The sequence below is a fragment of the Lathamus discolor genome, chromosome 15 (genome assembly GCF_037157495.1).
Source record: "Lathamus discolor isolate bLatDis1 chromosome 15, bLatDis1.hap1, whole genome shotgun sequence".
In the NCBI taxonomy this organism is placed as follows: domain Eukaryota; kingdom Metazoa; phylum Chordata; class Aves; order Psittaciformes; family Psittacidae; genus Lathamus; species Lathamus discolor.
The window spans coordinates 11,713,573-11,732,322 of record NC_088898.1 but is presented as its reverse complement, the minus strand read 5'-3'; the positions used below and the strand labels follow the sequence as shown (position 1 = coordinate 11,732,322).

General features: G+C 52.0%; 1 protein-coding gene and 1 pseudogene across 1 annotated transcript; both read right to left on the bottom strand.

The window, feature by feature from the left end:
* Positions 1-168: 168 nt before the first annotated feature.
* LOC136022497 (sperm-associated antigen 4 protein-like) lies at positions 169-5,432 on the bottom strand. The gene is made up of 8 exons (XM_065695897.1): positions 5,413-5,432; positions 4,513-4,553; positions 3,583-3,679; positions 2,998-3,082; positions 2,335-2,447; positions 1,612-1,779; positions 1,158-1,247; positions 169-331 (listed from the first exon to the last, which is right to left on the bottom strand). Exons 2-8 carry the CDS (start codon positions 4,518-4,520, stop codon positions 206-208), a joined length of 687 nt encoding a protein of 228 aa, XP_065551969.1. The 5' UTR covers positions 4,521-4,553; positions 5,413-5,432; the 3' UTR covers positions 169-205.
* Positions 5,433-13,728: 8,296 nt separating this feature from the next.
* On the bottom strand, positions 13,729-14,712 carry LOC136022550 (olfactory receptor 14A16-like; annotated as a pseudogene).
* Between the last annotated feature and the right edge of the window lie 4,038 nt (positions 14,713-18,750).

The window sequence follows — 18,750 nt, the reverse complement described above, 5'->3', positions numbered from 1 at the left end:
TCCCAAGGACTGTTGGTGACCCACATCCGCTGCTTGCAGTCTGCCCTGTAGCCACGTCAGCAGGTGCTCCTACCCATCCCCCCAGTGGACCTTCTTGAACACCCCGCTTTGGAGACAGATCTTCTACACCACTCTGATCTGACAAACCATTTATCACTCCTCCCCCATTCCTTTTATTTATTTGTGTTCTTTTTCATCTCTGGTTTCAGTTGAGGTTTTCTGGTTCTGCCATCTTTCCATGAACCTGCACTCGATAAATGCAGGTGTAGGCTGGGTTTCCCCAGTTGCTCTTCACAGTAAGTTTGATGTGTGAAAAGGCTCTCTGTGTGTTCTGTGAAGAGAGTGACAAGAAAACTTGAGGCGTTAAGTGTGACAGTGCCATTGACGTTCCTCCCCCTGCCTGCCCTGCTCCTGCTCCTGCTCCTGCTCCTGCTCCTGCTCCTGCTCCTGCTCAGGAACAGGCTTCCAAAAGTGGGTAGGAGTGGCTGTAGGCATCTGAGGCTCACTGCTGGTACCGGGGCTCCTGCAGAGACTGAAGGCATGGGAAGGGAGAAGGCACCCTCTGCAACCTGGCCTGCTGCGGACTGTGCCTCCCTTCCCTTTTCCCCTTTCCCTCGGCAGCTTGCTCTGTGCTGACAGAGAGGCTGGGGAGGTCCTCCTATGCGTGAGACGGTGCGAAACCCCATTAAGCTCCCGCTATGCTCTCTGCCTGCTTTCCTCCTGGCAGATGTGAGGGCATCAGGAGAAAAGGGACGTGTTGTGCTGGGAGGAAAGAACACTGTCCAGCCTGTCAGCAGGCCACAGGGTGGAGGGACAATGCTGCCCAGCAGCTTTCCCCACCAGGTATCCCTGTTTCTCTTGGCACGAAGATGTTGCTTTGGTGGAGAGGCCATGTGCGCAGCTGGCTATGCCGAAGGCAGCAGCTGCAGCCAGGGGTCTGTCAGGACTTAAGCTCCCACAGGAACAACCCTGCCCTTGCAAAACCGTTGCTGCTACCACCACCGCATGCTGCTCAGTCCTCCCAACTCCACCAGGCCTCGTCGGCAGTGGTCTGGGTCCCTGTGCCAGGGGAGGGAGCATTCACGCTCTTCCTGCCACGGCCTTGCGGGCACTCCTGGTTTTCTCCTGGCCATCTTGCCCTCGTGCACGGACCGTACCTTCAGAAGGAAGGTTTGAAGGGCCTCTTTTGCCACGTTGTACGTGAACATCCCAAGGAGAGTTTCCTCTTCTCTGTCTGCATGCACTCCCTCGAGGGAAAAGCACAAGGAGGAAGGAGAGAAGCTCAGACTTGTCCCAACAAAGAGGATGTTTGTGTGTGCCGGATCAGCACATACTGCACGGACTGTTATCTACTCAGCCTCTCCCAGGGCTCTAGCAGTAGTTGAGCACTGTCTCCACCTTGTGTTTTATTCAAGAACTCTGAGGTGCTCTCACCAGAATGAGTCTTGAGAGGGATGGACCCTGTAGAGCCCCTGAAGTATCCTGCAAATGCACTGCAGGGCTTAGGAGAAAGCAGGACACGAACCTCCAAGGAGGCACAAAGCAAGCAAGTTCCAGTCACACTTTCCCCCAGGGCCACATGCCAGCCAGAAGCACCCAGCAGAGACTTACAAAGACAGCGATGTCTCGGGGGGCACTGGTGACGGTCCCAGATGGAGAGACCTCTTTGTAGATGTGCTGCACACTGACAGCAGTCAGACGGGCTGCTGCTGGCAACCTGATGACCACCTGGCCCTGCTGCCCTTGTAAAGGCCAGCAGTTTCCTGGGGAAATATCCGGCTGCAATCAGAATGTGAGAGCAATGAAACGTGAGCCCATGTTCGGTTCAACACAGCTGCTCATGTAGCCTGAAGCACAGGTGCTGGTGTGTCTGTGGGGTCTATTCCAGCTTGAAAATGAGGCACGTGTGAGGAAATAGACAAAAGCAGCAGCCTCTCAGTATTATGGAAAGAGGGGAATACCTGTTACTAAGCCACCCTAGTCAGGGCCTTACAGATACACCTCTCTGCCCAGTGGCTCTGCAGAGGACCCCCTGCCTCACACCCTGAAAAGGAACTGTTAGGGGTGAGCATGGAACTGAGGTCACCAGGGAGAAAGTCATTCACCCAGCTGTGACTGAGGACTGTGGGCAAGATGCAGCAGTTGAGCTCTGTTCCCCTCCTGAGGGGAGCCACTGCTTTCTGTCAAGCCCAGCCCTGAGTTCAAGCTTTGGTTTCAGGCAACAGATCAGCACTGTGGGCTTGAGCATTACCACTGGACTGAGAGGACAACCCCTAAGGTCAGTCCCCAGCTTCGCAGGAAGGAAACGTGCACTGGTGATTTCTGCTACAATACCTCCAAAATCGTATCAGGAGGGTTGGGAGTGTGGAAGAACCATAAAACCCTGCAGACCCAATTCTCTTTGCAGGCATAAGTCTTCGAAGTTCTCTGCATGTCAATGGTGGCACCTGTAAGGAAGGGAGAGCAGGTGACTGCAAGAGGCCACGGACTAGGAGGACCCTGTGATCTGACCCTCTTTCTGATGCTGCTGGACAGCTCCAGCTGTCAGTCTCTCAGTCCTCTCTCTCCTCATCTCCATGCTGGTAGGGGTGCCTAGCTGCACAGGACGACAGCACCCATATGCCTGGTGTCTGCTCCTCTCAGCGCCACAAGTAGAAGGTCTGAGGGTGCTGATGAATGACAGCAGACCAAAGCTGAGGGCTTGCTGTGTGGGCAATAAAGGATGACCCATCCGTTCCCTTTCCAAATGCATTGATGAGGAAGGGAGCCCCTCCATCAGCCCTGGAATGTGTGTGGGGCAGTGCCAGAGGCACCTGCGCAGAGGCGGGACCAGGAGGGAATCCAAGAGAGCCACTGCCACAGACTTGCTCTCGGACCTCAGGAAGCTTCCCGGCTTTCAGCTCCCCTGCTTTGGAGAGCAGCACCTGGAGGACATCCTCCTTTGGGGAGTGCTACAGACAAGTGCGTGGCAAGGAGAATGGGCTGCTGTGTCCATACCAGAACTTTTCAGGGCCCAGTCAGATCTTCCCATGTAGATTTCCGAAGCCAGCTCCAGCGCTGCCTGGTTCACCTCCTGCCTCTCCTGGGAAAGATACAAACAAGCACATCAGCAGGCAGTTCAGCATGGCTACCAGCACCCAGAAAGGCAAAGGGTCAGTGTCAGAAACACAAGGCAAGCCTTGTCCAGTAAGCTGAGAGACTGCGGCTGATGTGAGCCACGAGCACAGTATCTGTGGCCACGACCATGGGGTCCTCAGTCCCTTGTTCCCACCTTCCATGCTCAGGCCATGTCCACGATGGCTGGCTATGGGAGTGGGTCTGGGTCTCACTGCTGCTCAGGGCCCAGCCAGAGCAGCCACAGGTGCCCGTGCCAAGGGAAGGATGTTGGAAGACCCCCACTGCCTGAAGCACCAGTTAACCTGGGCCCAGAGAAGGGCCTGGGCAGTGCCAAAGCTCACCCAGCAATCCCCTGGCAAAGGCTGGCTTGCTGCGGTCAGCAGGCTGAGCCCACTACTAATCCCCAGTAGTGCTTCCTCAGGGCTTCTGCCCAGCCAAGCCTTCTTCTCCAAAATGCAGGGTTACCTTCTTCAAACTGCTTATCTCCGCCACCAGCTGAGCCACCTCCTCCAGCAGAAGCTGCAACGTTTGGGTTTGCTCTGTCAAAAGGGTGTGCAAGTTCCTGCAGGAACAGGAAAGCAGATGTTGTCAGAGAGCAGCCCATTCCCTTGGGAGTGTCTGAGCTCAGCAAGGAGCAGAGACATAGGGTCTTTCTGCTTTGTAAATGCTTTCCTTCCTCCCCAGGCTGAAAGAAAGGCAATGGCCAGAGGGAAGTACGGGAGCCGTGGCTGTTAGAAAAATGGGTGCAGGTAGCACAAGGTTGTCCTGGGTTCGGCTGTAGCAGTCATTTTTCCCCTTCTTAGTAGCTGGTGCAGCGCTGTGGTTTTGACTTTCAGCCTGGGAACAGCACTGATAACACCGATGTTTTCAGTTGCTGCTCAGTAATGTTTATTCTGACCAACGACTTTCTGAGTCTCATGCTTTGCCAGGGAGGAGGGGAAGCCGGAAGGAAGCAGAGACAGGACACCTGACTCAAACTAGCCAAAGGCGTATTCCATACCACAGCACGTCATGCCGAGTATAGAAACGGGGCAGTTACCCGGAAGGGCTAGATCACTGCTCTGGTCAGGCTGGGTACCAGGTCGGCGGATGGTGAGCGGTTGTATTCTCTTCCCTTGTTATTCCCTTTATCATTATCATTACTGCTGGTAGCAGCAGTGGTTTGTGTTATACCTTAGTTACTGGACTGTTCTTATCTCAACCCATGGGAGTTACATTCTTTCGATTCTTCTCCCCATCCCTCAGGGAGCGGGTGGAGAGAGAAGAGGGGGATTGAGCCAGCGGCTGCGTGAGCGAGCTGCTGCGTGGTTCTGAGTTACCGGCTGGGCTTAAACCATGACAGGTTGGCTGATGCTTCTGCACAGATCCAATTCCAGCTCAGGAAACATCTCTTACCTCAGCATCTTTGTTTCTGCTGCGGATGCCCATGTCAGATCCTGAAAGGGAAAAATGCTCTGTTAAGAGTATCCACCACCAGAGCTGCTGGGGCTTCCCAGGAGAGGCTTCCCTGGGAAGCCCCGGCAAGAGCTACTGCTTCTTTGGGGCACTCCGCGTGGACACAGAAAAGCCCGTGATTTAGCCAGCCACTGTCAGCAATGCTCCCTTGCAGGAGCTGCCTGTCCCAAAGGGTCACCAACCTCTCTCTGTGCCTTTGCCCACATTGTTGACACTGGCAGTGAGGTCCCGCAGTAAACACCAGCTGCAATTCACACCACCAAGAGACAGTTACTTGATCTGGGTTGCTAGTGATCCCTGCAGTGCCGTGGTCTCCTCCTGGTTGCCTTGTGGATGGGGCAGCAAGTAAGCTGAGGAGGTGGAGAACTTGGCGTGCAGAGAGACGATGTGCCTCTGAGCGGAAGCCATCACCACAGGCTTCAGGGCATCGTGTAGCCATGAGCTTCAGGTGTGCTCGGCGACCCAGAGCTCTTCCCCGTATCCCCTTACTGCTTCTGTGAGCCCCGAGACGAGGCTGCATCAGCCAGGAGAGGCATCAGGAAGGGGTATCAGTCACCCTGCACAGCCCCTCTGGGTATCCCCCAGTTCAGGCTTGGAAATACGTACTCCCTTCTCTCGCAGGCTTGCAGACTAAGCAAGCCCTTTGGTCCTGTGGCCAGTGGAGCAGCATGGCTGGGAGGCTACCAGTCTTACTGGTAGTTGAAAAGCAAGTCCTCGCCAAGGACGCACTCCAGAAGCACTTGGACCATGCAGGGTTCCACACATATGGGCCAAAAAGAGAAGCTGGCATCCAGCACAACCAGGCTGTTAACTCTCAAATGTTTGCTCACGCAAACTCACCAAGAACCACCGGAAGCAAGAAGACAATGAATTTCAAGCACCTCTTCTTGTGCACAGCCATCTTTTGCCTGAAAAAGGAGGGTGTCCTATGTCTGTCAATGAGCCAGGTTTTGAGCAAACCAGCTGGATTACCACTTCCAGGCAGGAAAGCCACTGTTTTGGAAGCCTGCTGCTGACACACAGCTGCCAGGCAAGCACCCAGGAGGAGCACTTTCTGTCCACACCTTTCAAAACTGCCAGCAGCTCTTCCCCAAAAGAAGAACTACTCCCAGAAACTAGAGGCTGAGCAAATCAAGACTTCCGGCTCTGCACCCCTGGGTCTGGCTACACAGCAGTTTGTCCTACCATGACCAAAGTCTGGGCCTCTGGCGACTGTGTGGCAGTGAGACTGCCCAGGGGCTTTACTCTTGGCTCTCCCTGAGAATGGCCACAACATGAGCTGTGCTCCTGGGAGTGGGAAGCTGGCTGAGGAACACGCCTTGCTCTCCCCTTTGCTTGCACTGGCCCTCAGACATCTTTCTCCCCGTGTCCAACACAGAAACTCTTGGTACATATTCCTTTCCCCATCTTTGCTTTATAGCAAAGATGCAGCCTTCAGTGCAGGATGAGGAGGAAGTTGGCAACAGCAGCAGCAGTCCCCACTGCTCGAAGCACAGCTGGCAACACAGCCCAATTCTCACCCCCTCCCTCCCTGCACCCTGACCCCTGCAGCATGAGGCTACCGCCTCCCCAGAAGCCCAACGGCAGAAACGGGTAGTACATACACAGTGAAGATACACACGATCAGCAGGTATCTCCACAGGGATGCAAGGGTACCTGCCGGATGGCAAACAAGGCTGAAGACCGTCCCTAGGCAAAGAAACCAGAGAAACGTTAGGCCTCTCTCTTGAGGTCTCTTTTCCAGGATACTCAGCCAAGAGCGTTTTGGCTCTCTGCAGGGAGGCAAGCACCGAGTCCTAGGCACCACCTCTCTGGGGTGAAGAGCAGGGCAGCCTGCATTTCTCCAGCCACTTGTGACATTTTGCCAGACTTCTGGCACAGTGCAGCTCTCTGAGTCCACCCCAAGTACTTCGCAGCAAGAACCAGTGCTGAGCTTACTTGCAAGTGCTGTGGCCTTGTTATGACACTTTGGTGGCCCTGGAGCGGATGAGCTGCGAGTGGACTGAGAAAAGTGTTTCACCAGCTCCACCTCTGTGAAAAGGCTCCTGTGGGAGAAAAAAAAAAAAAAAGATGCCAATTGCTCGCAGTGCTCACGCTGTGAGGGCCAAGGCCCTTGCCAGATCTAAGTCTGTGGAAGCCTCCCAAGAGATGTTCCAGCTGCAGCAAGAGAGGACAGCACGGCTGGGCTGCTTCCAGGGGACACCTCTCTCTTTCCCCCAGCCTTTGCTTTACAGGCCTGCAGTGGAGGAAGAGGAAAAAGCTGGTGGCAGCAGCAGCAGTCTCCACCACTGGAAGCACACCCTGATAATACATCTAAAACCGCTCCTACAATGCTCAATTGTTTAAGTGCCTTGAGGCTTGCAAACTCAGCTAAAAGTAGCCCATCCATACCATGGAAACATGTTATAATATGTACATGTGGTTCACAGATAAGCAGCTCTTGCAGGCAATCAAGAAGGACATCTGACACTGTGGTGTGGAGGATTGCTACAGTGAGAAAAAGATGAAGTATCACATCTTCATCATCCTCCGTGTGACCTGTGAATAACCCGAGGAAGGGAAGAGAGAAGAAGTAACGACCCCTAGGACCACCCGAGAGTTACCATGTATGCTCTAATAGGTAGTAACCTATGTCAGTTAATTCTGGGAAGAAATTATGCATAAGATTCCTGGGAATTATAAACGTATATGTATGAGATGAATTCTCATAAGCAAGAAACCTGTGAGAATCGACATGCATGCTTGGTGGAGCAATTCCCCCATGCATCGGGTGCCATAATATGTAATGCCTGCTTCTTAATGCTACATTTGATGAGAAACTGAACATGAGCCGGCAGCGTGTGCTCATAGCCCAGAGAGCCAACCGTATCCTTAGCCTGCATCAAAAGGAGAGTGACCAGCAGGTCGAAGGAGGTGATCTTGCCCCACTGCTCTTGTGAGACCTCACTTGGAGTATTGTGTGCAGTTCTGGTGTCCTCAACATAAAAAGGACATGGAACTGTTGGAACAAGTCCAGAGGAGGGCCGCAAGGATGATAAGGGCGCTTGATCACCTTCCGTATGAAGAGAGGCTGTGAAAGTTGGGGCTGTTCAGCCTGGAGAAGAGAAGGCTGCGTGGAGACCTCATAGCAGCCTTCCAGTACCTAAAGGGGGCCTCTAAGGATGCTGGGGAGGGACTCCTCATTAGGGACTGTAGTGACAGGACAAGGGGTAACAGGTTAAAACTTAAAGAGGGGAAGTTTAGGTTATATGTAAGGAAGAAGTTCTTTACTGTGAGGTTGGTGAGACACTGGAATGGGTTGCCCAAGGAAGTTGTGAATGCTCCGTCCCTGGCAATGTCCGAGGCCAGGCTGAATGGAGTCTTGGGTGACGTGGTTTAGTGCAGGATGTCCCTGCCCATGGCAGGGGGGCTGGAACTAGATGATCTTAAGGTCCTTTCCAACCCTAACTATTCTATTATTCTATGGTTGGTGTTAAGGAGTCTTATTCTACCAACTTTCGGTGACACCACAGCGCAGCCTGATTCTCTTCCCCTCCCTGCGTGTTCCCTGCCCCAACATGCCTCTCAGCAGCTCCTCTCAGTGGCTGTTCGCACAGGGGGCACGGACTGCTGCCCCCAAACACTATCCCCCACCTCTTTCCTGGTGCTGACCTCTCCTCCCCATGCAGCCTCCCTCTGTCAGTCAGTCAGGTCCCAGGAGACCAACCTGAGGTGCCAGCGTCTGGGACCCCCCTCTCCCGGGCAAAGCTGGGCTCCAACCCTCACAGCGTAAGGAAGCCCCTGCTGCACACTGCCTTTTGGCTGGGAGAGCAAGCCATGCCTTCAGCCAAGGCTCACCAGAAAGGGGCTTGGCAATGCACAGGGCTCTTGTGCAGAAGCATCTGTCAGCTTCCCCATGCTGATCCATAACCTTCTGGCTGTATTAGGCCATATCCCAGCTACCATCCTAACCCGATGCCCCATGCAGGAGCAGCCGACTTCGTACCTACTCGCCTGGCAGTGGCTCTGCCCTGCAGCCTCTCCTGCTGACTGTTGGTCAGTCTTGCTCTCAAAGGAGACATTTAAGCTCCCTTGGCCTCTTTTCTGTGGTGCCTTTCTCCTTGACATCTCTGGGCAAAGGCAGCCTCCCTGCTCAGCTCTTCCTCCTAAGCCTCAGCACTCTGGGCTCCTCAGGCAAAACCAGCTCCAGCAGCAGCTCCGCACTGCCCTTCCACAGGAGTGTCCCTGCCCGGGGCGACAGTCCCGTGCAGCTGTGGGCTCCTCCCCTGCCCCACAAGGCTATATGGCTGCCCAGTTCTGAGTAAAGAGTGGCGGCTCTGACGTCACAGTGGGGCTGAGCAGGGCTCCCTCTGGGCTCGCCTGGGGCAACATGGGAGTTGCCTCCCCTTAGGAACAACTTTCAAAGAGCTTAAGTTGACTTGGCTTTCACAAAGTGGTCTGTGCTTGCACTAAGATTGTTAGAAGCTTAAAAATTCTTCTTGTAGAGGCTCAGGTTAGACACAACAGTGAAGCATCTATTTATTTCACGTTTTTGCGAAAACAGCTGTTGCAGTAAGTAAGCACAACCTGGCTATAAGGCTTTTATGACCTTTTTATGACCTACTTCCAACTGCAAAGTCCCTCCCTTGTTTCCCTATTGGCTAGGTACCCCAAGGTTTACAGCCTATCTAAAGTGCCTAAGTTACCCACACCAAGTCCACCCTTGGTTACAGAATGCATTACTCTGTTTGAGAGCTCACCACCCTCCCACCCCCGACGCTGCCTCACCAACCTGCTTTCATGGTATGGTTTCTGTACGTTGTAAGCACTAACCCAGCTCCTGCCAAAGTTTTCACAGCTTAACTGCCATCTTTTGGCTAACTGCAAAAACAGTACTTTAATACTCTTTAGAAGATTATTGAGAAAAGAAACTGATGCGTGGAATGAGACTCTACAACTCAAGAGTTATAAAGCAGGTATGTTTATTATGGTGCCGGGTGCAAGGGGAATCGCTCCTCCCAACTTGCATACCTTGGGGTTAAGCAAGCAGATATTTATTACACACAAACATGCATATTCATTTGTGATAAACACATAAATGTACTGGCTTTCACAAATCGTAGGTGTTGCTATGTGGATATAACTGTATTGAGTTCACAATAACAGAAACAAAGCTCCCTAAACACACAAGATTAGACAACTAGTTGAAAATGGCCAGAACTCTTGAGCAAAATGGAGTCACATAGCAAAAAAATTTGTAAAGGTAAAAGAAAAGGGGGCAGGGGGCTTGATATGAGGAAAGCTAGTGCCTGGAAAACACAGGGTTGAAGTACTTTTAGCTTAACTTAGGTAGAAGATAAAGAACAATGTTTGTGTTGTAAGTTTGTGGTGAGATAACAGGATTTAGTGGCACCACTAAACGTGAGGTAATTACTTCACACCACCCTTCTACTTATCAGTTAGAGACAGTGCCTCCCAAACGTCTGCCAGCTTTGGATACTCTTTGTCTGCCCATCCTGTTTTGCTTGCAATAAATTTTGCACAAGGTCACACTGGTCTAAATCTTTGCCAGCTCTAAGAAGAATTACGGCTGGTTTCAGCTAGTTTTGTGATTACTGGGGCATCCAACTGTGCCAAAGGTGAAAAGTACAATGAGCTTCCTAACAGTTGCACCGACATAGCAACACACTTTAGCTTCTGCACGTGCATTCTGCTTTCCTGGTGAGCACTTCCAGCTGTCCTGGTGTTAGCGTAAGAATAAACACATAACCACCGGAATGGTTATATGAGGTGCTTTATTGCAGCGCTGGGAAACCAGGGGCACTCGCCCAAATCTGGCTTCAACCTCGTCACATCGCGTCCACAATTTATATCCTAAAAGTTTCACAGTTAATACATATTCATCATAGGTTACAACATTTAACTAATACATATGCATTAGGGATTGCCATATCCATCTATTACATCAGCCTCTTCTGCGCTTGCGCGGCCCCCTCTGGTGGTCGTTCCGATGAAGTAAGAGTCTTCCTCAGATGAAGTAAGAAGTCTTCCTCAGGTTGTCCTTTTCACCTTTCCCCCACATGAGTATATTCCAAACGTTAGCACCCTCTTATCTTCTTTCTGGTATGCTCTTCCAGCTATCTTATACACAGGTTCCACTTGGGTATAGTCTCCAGTACATACTTTTCTAAATCCTTTTATACTCCTTTTACCATATTTGGTTATGCTATGTTTTTGTAGCATTGGGTGCAAGACAGCTGTGATATATTGCAACATTAGAACCGCCGTGATACAAAACTACGAAGTCACAGCATTTTCTAATATACAAAACCTCACCATTAATTTATAAATTTCTCAAACATAATAATTTTTACTATTTTATATAATTGCTTTATCATACAAAATTCTGCTCTTTCCAACACTGGGGCACAGCCCACAGATTGCAGACTTCCAGCCTCCACGCAAACAGGCAAGCTGCCAGGGCAGTAAGCTATTGCTAGCCATCGCACACACACGGTGAGCTCCACAGCAGTGCCACCAACACGGTAATCCGCCCTTGTTTTGGCACTTGAAACTGCACGTGCATTCTACTTTGGTGAGCACTTTCGGCTGTCCTGGGGCATGGCTTACACCTTCTCCAGAAAAAATAAACCACCTCAAAAAAAAACCAACAAAAAGCCTCGCACAAAGAGCCCACGTCTGTGCGCGCCCACCTCCCTGCCTGCGTGCTGCCGCCAGGACTGAGCGCGGGACTGTCCCCCCGGCAAGAGCAACGCCCCTTTTCCTCGCGGGTGGAGACTCCCTTGCTGGGCTGGGGGAGCGAGAGCGCAGGCGGAGAGCGTGAGGCCGCGGACCCCGCCCCACCGCCCAGCTGCTCCGGGGCGGTGCTGCTGTCCGAGGACAGGGGCTGCCCCCTAACGGCCGGCGGGTCCGGAGTGGCAGCACGGAGGAGTGGGTGGGGGAGTGTATGCACAGGGCTGTGTGCGTGCGTGCGTGCGTGCGTGCGTGCGTGCGTGCGTGCGTGCGTGCGTGCGTGTCTGTCTGTCTGTCTGTCTGTCTGTCTGTCTGTCTGTCTGTCTGTCTGTCTCTGTGTGTGTGTGTGCGTCTGTGCGTGGTGTGTGTCTGTGTGTCTCTGTGTGTCTGTGTGTCTCTGTGTGTCTGTGTGTCTCTGTGTGTCTGTGTGTCTCTGTGTGTCTCTGTGTGTCTCTGTGTGTCTGTGTGTCTCTGTGTGTCTGTGTGTGTGTGTGTCTGTGTGTGTGTGTCTCTGTGTGTGTGTCTCTGTGTGTGTGTGTGTGTCTCTGTGCCTGTGTCTGTGTGTGTGTCTGTGTGTGTGTGTGTGTCTGTGTGTCTGTGTGTGTGTGTCTCTGTGTGTGTGTGTGTGTGTGTGTCTGTGTGTGTGTCTCTGTGTGTGTGTGCACGCCGCGGGGGTGCTTGCGGGGGGGGGTGGGGGGGTGGGGGGGTGTGGCGGCGTCTGCAGAATCCCAGATGCAAAGGCTGCTATATTTCAGTGTCAACCAAAACCAGCCTGAATAAATGAGACTGGTATCAGAGAGCTCTCGGCTGTCTTGCAGCATGGCTCACAGAGTGTGAATGTCCCACAGCTGAAGAGCTACGACAAAGCCGGTGCTGGGCATCACCTACAAGCGGAGAGGTCTGCAACAGTGCCACCGACGTGGCAATCTGCCCTGGCTTTGTGCATGTGTGTGTGCCGTGGGGGGCGGTGTGTGGGTGCACATGCCGCGGCATCTGCAGAATCCCAGATGCATCAGCGACTGTATTTCAGTGTGTCCTGGGTTCTGCAGTAGCAGTCATTTTTGTGCACTGCTCGTGCAGTGCTGCGTTTTCAAATTTAGTCTGGGAGCAGTGCTGATGATAACACAGTGATGCTTTTAGTTCTTGCTAAGTAATGTTTACTCCGATCAAGGACTTTCTCAGTCTCATGCTCTGCCAGCGAGGAGGGGCACGGGAAGCTAGGAGGAAGCAGAGACAGGAGACATGACCCAAACTATGGTATTGTGGTATTCCATTGTGGTATTGTGCTGTTCCATCCCACAGCACGTCATGCCCACTACATGAACTCAGGGGAGGTATCCAGAAGGCCCAGAAGGAGGAATGGCTGTGTGGAGAACAACGGTCAAGGATGATCCTCCCAAGAAAGTTGCTGCTCCAGTCTTTGGTGAGCAGCTTCCCAGATGGAGTGGAAGAGCTGATTTTACTCCAACTCCTGTGATAAGGAATACTAATCCCTTTCTACAAGACATAAGTGGATAATCTTATGGTCAATATTAGAGGGGCCCTGCCTCCAGCCAGGTAGAGGAGTGGGACAATTGAGTTTGCTGGAATGTGTGGATCAGATGGCCTGGCACATCAATCCCACAGTAGTATAAGGCTTTAGTAAATACCAGTGCACAGTGGACCCTGATGCCACCAAACTATTAAGGGATGGAACCGATTTGTATCTCTGGAGTGACAGGAGGATCCCAAGAGTTGACTGTACTGGAGGCTGAAATCAGCCTAATTGGGAAGGAGTGGCAAAAGCACCCTATTGTGACGGGTTCAGATGCTCTATGCATCCTTGGCATAGACTGTCTGAGGAGATGGTACTTCAAAGACCCAGAAGGGTACCAATGGGCTTTTGGTATAGCTACCTTGGAGGAAATTAAGCTAGGCTGGGTGTCAGTCGGCGGGTGATGAGCAATTGTATTGTGCATCACTTGTGTTTATTGTTGTTTTTTTTTTTTCCCTTTTCCCCTTTTAGTTCTGTATTATCTCCCCTTGTTATTTCCCTTATCATTATTATTATTAGTGGTGGTAGTAGTAGCAGTGTTATATTATACTTTAGTTACTGGACTGTACTTACCTCAACTGATGGGATTTACACTTCTTCAATTCTCCTCCCCATCGCTCCAGGAGTGTGGGAAAGGGAATGAGCTAGCAGCTGCATGGTTCTGAGTTACCGACTGGGCTTAAACCACAACACACAGAGAAGAAGTTGCTGCAGAATCACTTATTTCCCTTAAGTACAGTGAGAGACCCCCATTGAGACAAAGTCTGCAGGTCACACAAGATGGGCAGATACTGAAGTAGCAGGGGATGAAAATTGACATGTCTTAGAGGACAACATCACAAGTGGAGAAAGGAAAACAGATGTAAAGGAGGAAAGACAGACATGGCCTGTCATGACCTACACTTGGAGCCCTTTGCAGAGGAAAGCAGGCAGTGTATGGCTGCTGAAGAACATCCAGTTATCAGCATCCTCAGAACATCCTTGAGCTCCTAGTTCCTCAGGCTGTAGATGAGGAACTCCAGCAGGTTCACTGCTGGAGGCACCACCGAGTACAGCACTGACACCACTGGATCTAGGGATGGGGAGGAGTTGGAGGGGTGCTTCAAGTAGGCAAATGTGCCAGTGCTGACAAAGAGGGAGACCATGGCCAGGTGAGGGAGGCACGTGGAAAAGGCTTTGTGGCATCCCTGCTCAGAGGGGATCCTCAGCACGGCCCTGATGATCTGCACATAGTACCCCACAGCGAAAACAAAACACCCACAGGCTATAGAGGTACCAACCACAAGAAGCCCAGCTTTTCAGAGATCTGAGAGCAGGAGAGCTTGAGGATCTGGGAAAATTCACAGAAGAGCTGCTCCACAGCATTGCCTTCGCAGAAAAGTAAAGAAAACGTATCGGCTGTTTGCAGCACAGCATAGAGAAACCCACTGCCCCATGCAGCTGCTGCTATGTGGACACAAGCTCTGCTGCCCTGAAGGGTGCTGTAGGGCAGGGGTTTGCAGATGGCCACGTAGTGGTCATAGGACATGACACTGAGAAGAGAAAATTCTGCTGAAATAAAAAAAAACAAACAGAAAGACCTGTGCAGCACATCCCAGGTAGAAGATGGCCCTGGTGTTCTGGAGGGAATTGGCCGTGGATTTAGGGACAATGGTAGAGGTGGAGCCCAGGTCCAGGAGGGAGGGGCTGAGGAGGAAGAAGTACATGGGGGTGTGGAGTTGCTGGTCGCAGGCTGTGCTGGTGATGATGAGGCCTTTGGCCAGGAGCACAGCCAGGGAGATGCCCAGGAAGAGCCAGAAGTGCCAGAGCTGTAGCTCCCGCGTGTCTGCGAATGGCAGGAGGAGGAACTGGGTGATGGAGCTGCTGTTGGACATCTGCTGCCTCTGGGCATGGGGCACTGTCATAGGAGAAAAAGGCAGTGACAGGTTAGGACGGGAGGGATGTCAGATACAGAAGTTCAATTTACACACGACTCTGAACCCTTTCGGGCTGTAGAGGAGAGGCTCAGTGTGACTTGATCATGATTGCCTCTGAGGTTGGTTGGTTGGTTTGTTTTCCCAGTGTCACGTCTGACAAGTGATTTTATTTTAGAAATAAAATTTTGAATGTTTTGCAGGCAACTGTGAAGAGTCTCAGCGTGGGACAGACAAGTGCTAGTGCTAGTGATATAGATGGTAGCAGCCTGGGGAACATAAAGAAGGACTACACAGCCCTGGGAGAGGTGGTTAGGGGCTCTGGAGCTCAGATTGTCTTTTCCTCTGTTCTCCAGGATACAGGGGAGGACCTTAAAAAAGCTAGGAGGATTGGCCGGGTTAATAAATGGTTAAAAGGGTGGTGTCATAGTCAGGGGTTTGGGTGTCTTGAACACGGGACCCAAGTTTGTAGGCCAGGTCTATGTGGGGTCTGATGAAGCTGCTCTGAAAGAAGGGGAAGAGTGGTTTTGGTAGGAGGCTTGCCAGACTGGTCAAGGATGTTTTAAACTAGATGTGTTGGGGGGCGTGGGCATCATTCCATCTCAACATACCAAGTCAGTTGGCAGCACCTATAATAAATGCTCGGAGCAATGTAGAGATACTCCAGCTGCTCCAGCCAATGAGCCGGCTTCATTTGGAGCTTGGCTCAGATGCCTCTATACAAACGCCTGTAGCATGGGGAACAAACAAGAGGAATTAGAGATGTGTGCACGTCTACGGGGGCATGATATAATAGGCATCACAGAAACATGGTGGGATGGCTCCTATGACTGGAGTGTTGGAATGGAGGGTTACAGGCTCTTTAGAAAAGACAGGGCGGGGAGGGGGAGTTGCCCTTTATGTTAGGGGTAGGCTGGAGAGTGTGGAACTCTGTCTGGGGACAGGTGAGCAGTTTACAGAGAGTTTGTGGGCAGAACAGCTATGGGAGACATTACGGTGGGGATCTGTTACAGACTGCCTGATCAAGAGGAACCTGCGGATGAAGCACTCTACAGACAGACAGACAGGAAAAGCCTCACGCTCACAGGCCCTTATTCTCATGGGGGACTTCAACCACCCTGACATCTGTTGGAGCGATGGTACAGCCCAGCACAAGCTGTCCAGGAGGCTCCTCGATTGTGTGGAAGACAACTTCATTCTGCAAGTAATAGAAGAGCCGACAAGGAGAGGTGCCGTGCTTGACCTCCTGCTCACCAACAGGGAAGGGCTCGTTGGAAATGTGACGCTCCAGGACAGCCTTGGATGCATCGATCACGAGATGGTTGAATTCAAGATCCTCAGGACAGTGAGAAGAGCATGTAGCAAGCTCACTGCCCTGGACTTCAACAGAGCAGACTTTGGCTTCTTCAAGAACCTGCTTCGTAAAGTTCCTGGAGGGCAGGGGGGCCCAAGACTCTTGGTTGATATTCAAGGATCAGCTGCTACAAGCTCAGGAGTGCTGCATCCCAACTAGAAGGAAGTGCGGCAGGAGGGCCAGGAGACCTCCTTGTATGGATAAGGAGCGGCTGAGAAAAATTCAAAGGAAAAAAGAGGCTTATAAAAGGTGTAAGCAAGGACAGGCAGCCTGGGAAGAATACAGGGATGTTGTCTGGGAAGCTAGGGGCCAGGTTGGGAAAGCTAAGTCCCAGTTATTCGCTAGGGATGTTAAGGATAACAGGAAGGGATTCTATAGGTACGTAGTGAATAAAAAACAGACTAGGGACAACGTAGGCCCCCTCTGGAAGCTCTCGGGAGAACTGGCTACACAGGATTTGGAGAAGGCTGAGGTTCTGAATGACTTCTTTGCCTCGGTCTTCACTGGCAGAGGCTCTGACCGCACCACCCAAGTCTTGGAAGGCAGATGCAGGGACTGTGAGAATGAAGGCCTTGGGCCCACGGTGGGAGAGAATCTGATTCGAGACCGTCCTAAAACTCTGAACATGCACAAGTCCATGGGACCCGATGAAATCCATTCGCGGGTCCTGAAGGAGCTGGCAAATGAAGTTGCTAAGCCACTGTCCATCATATTTGAAAAATCATGGCAGACAGGTAAAGTTCTCGATGACTGGAAAAAGGGAAATATAAACCCCATTTTCAAGAAGGGGAAAATGGATGACCTGGGGAATTACAGACCAGTCAGTCTCACCTCTGTGCCTGGGAAAATCTTGGAGCACATTCTCCTGTAAGGCATGCTAAGGCACATGAGAAATGGTTGGTGGTTGGTGACAGCCAGCATGGCTTCACTAGGAGGAAATCCTGCCTGACCAATTTGGTGGCCTTCTATGATGGGGCTACGGAACTGATGGACAGGGGTAGAGCAGCTGATGTCATCTACCTGGACTTGTGCAAAGCGTTCGACACTGTCCCACACGACATCCTTGTCTCTAAATGGGAGAGATATCGATTTGATGGATGCACCACTTGGTGGAAAAAGAACTGGCTGGGTGGCTGCACAGAAAGAGTTGTGATCAATGGCTCAATGTCCGGCTGGAGACCAGTAACAAGTGGCGTCCCTCAGGGATCGGTGTTGGGACTGGTCTTGTTTAACATCTTCATCGCTGACATGGACAGTGGGATTGAGTGCGCCCTCAGCAAGTTTGCCGATGACACCGAGCTGTGTGGTCTGGTTGATACGCTGGAGGGAAGGAATGCTGTCCAGAGGGACCTTGACACGCTTGTGAGGTGGGCTGATGCCAACCTCATGAAGTTCAACCATGACAAGTGCAAGGTCCTACACCTGGGTCAGAGCAATCCCAGGCACAGCTACAGACTGGGCAAAGAACAGATTCAGAGCGGCCCTGCGGAGAAGGACTTGGGGGTGCTGGTCGATGAGAAAATGAATGTGAGCCAGCAGTGAGCGCTCGCAGCCCAGAAAGCCAACCGTATCCTTAGCCTGCATCAAAAGGAGAGTGACCAGCAGGTCGAAGGAGGTGATCCTGCCCCTCTACTCTGCTCTTGTGAGACCTCACCTGGAGTATTGTGTGCAGTTCTGGTGTCCTCAATATAAGAAGGACATGGAACTGTTGGAACAAGTCCAGAGGTGGGCTACGAGGGTGATCAGGGGACTGGAGCACCTCCCGTATGAAGAGAGGCTGCGAATGTTGGGGCTTTTCAGCCTGGAGAAGAGAAGGCTGCGTGGAGACCTCAGAGCAGCCTTCCAGTATCTGAAGGGGGCCTATAGGGATGCTGGGGAGGGACTCTTCATCAGGGACTGTAGTGACAGGACAAGGGGTAACGGGTTAAAACTTAAACAGGGGCAGTTTAGATTGGATATAAGGAGGAAATTCTTTCTTGTTAGGGTGGTGAGTCACCCAGGGAGGTTGTGAATGCTCCATCCCTGGCAGTGTTCAAGGCCAGGCTGGACGAAGCCTTGGGTGGGATGGTTTAGTGTGAGGTGTCCCTGCCCATGGCAGGGGGGTTGGAACTAGATGGTCTTGAGGTTCTTTCCAACCCTAACTATTCTATGATTCTATTCTATGATTCTAAAAGGGCTCAACTGTCTGTGGGTTGGTGCCTACTCAAGATTGCTGCAGAGTCCAACAGTCTAGTTCTCAGCTGCCCTGCACTTTCTACAGGGACAGTCAGCTCCTTGCCAAGCAGAGCATGGCCAGCAGCCAACTCCAGTGCCAGACACCAAGAGAGCTGCCTGAACACACCCTCCCCGTGGCTCGGCTGCTCTTTTTCCCCCCCGACTGCCTGCCCATGTCTCTGCTGCCTGGATCTATCCGTGCCAGGAGCTGCTGCTCTGTGCCCAGCTCTGCTTCCTCTTAGTGCTCCTAGAGCCCATCCCATGGGCTGTGTGCTCAGCTCTGCCCTGCACACCCCTCTGGGCAGCACGGCTCTGCCAAGAGGCATCTCTGCCTGAGCAGAGGCTCAGGAGCAGCTCAGACAAGTCCTGACAAGACTCTTGGTGCCTTCTCCAAAGCAGAGAAGGAAATTCCCAGCTCCCAATGCCAACCT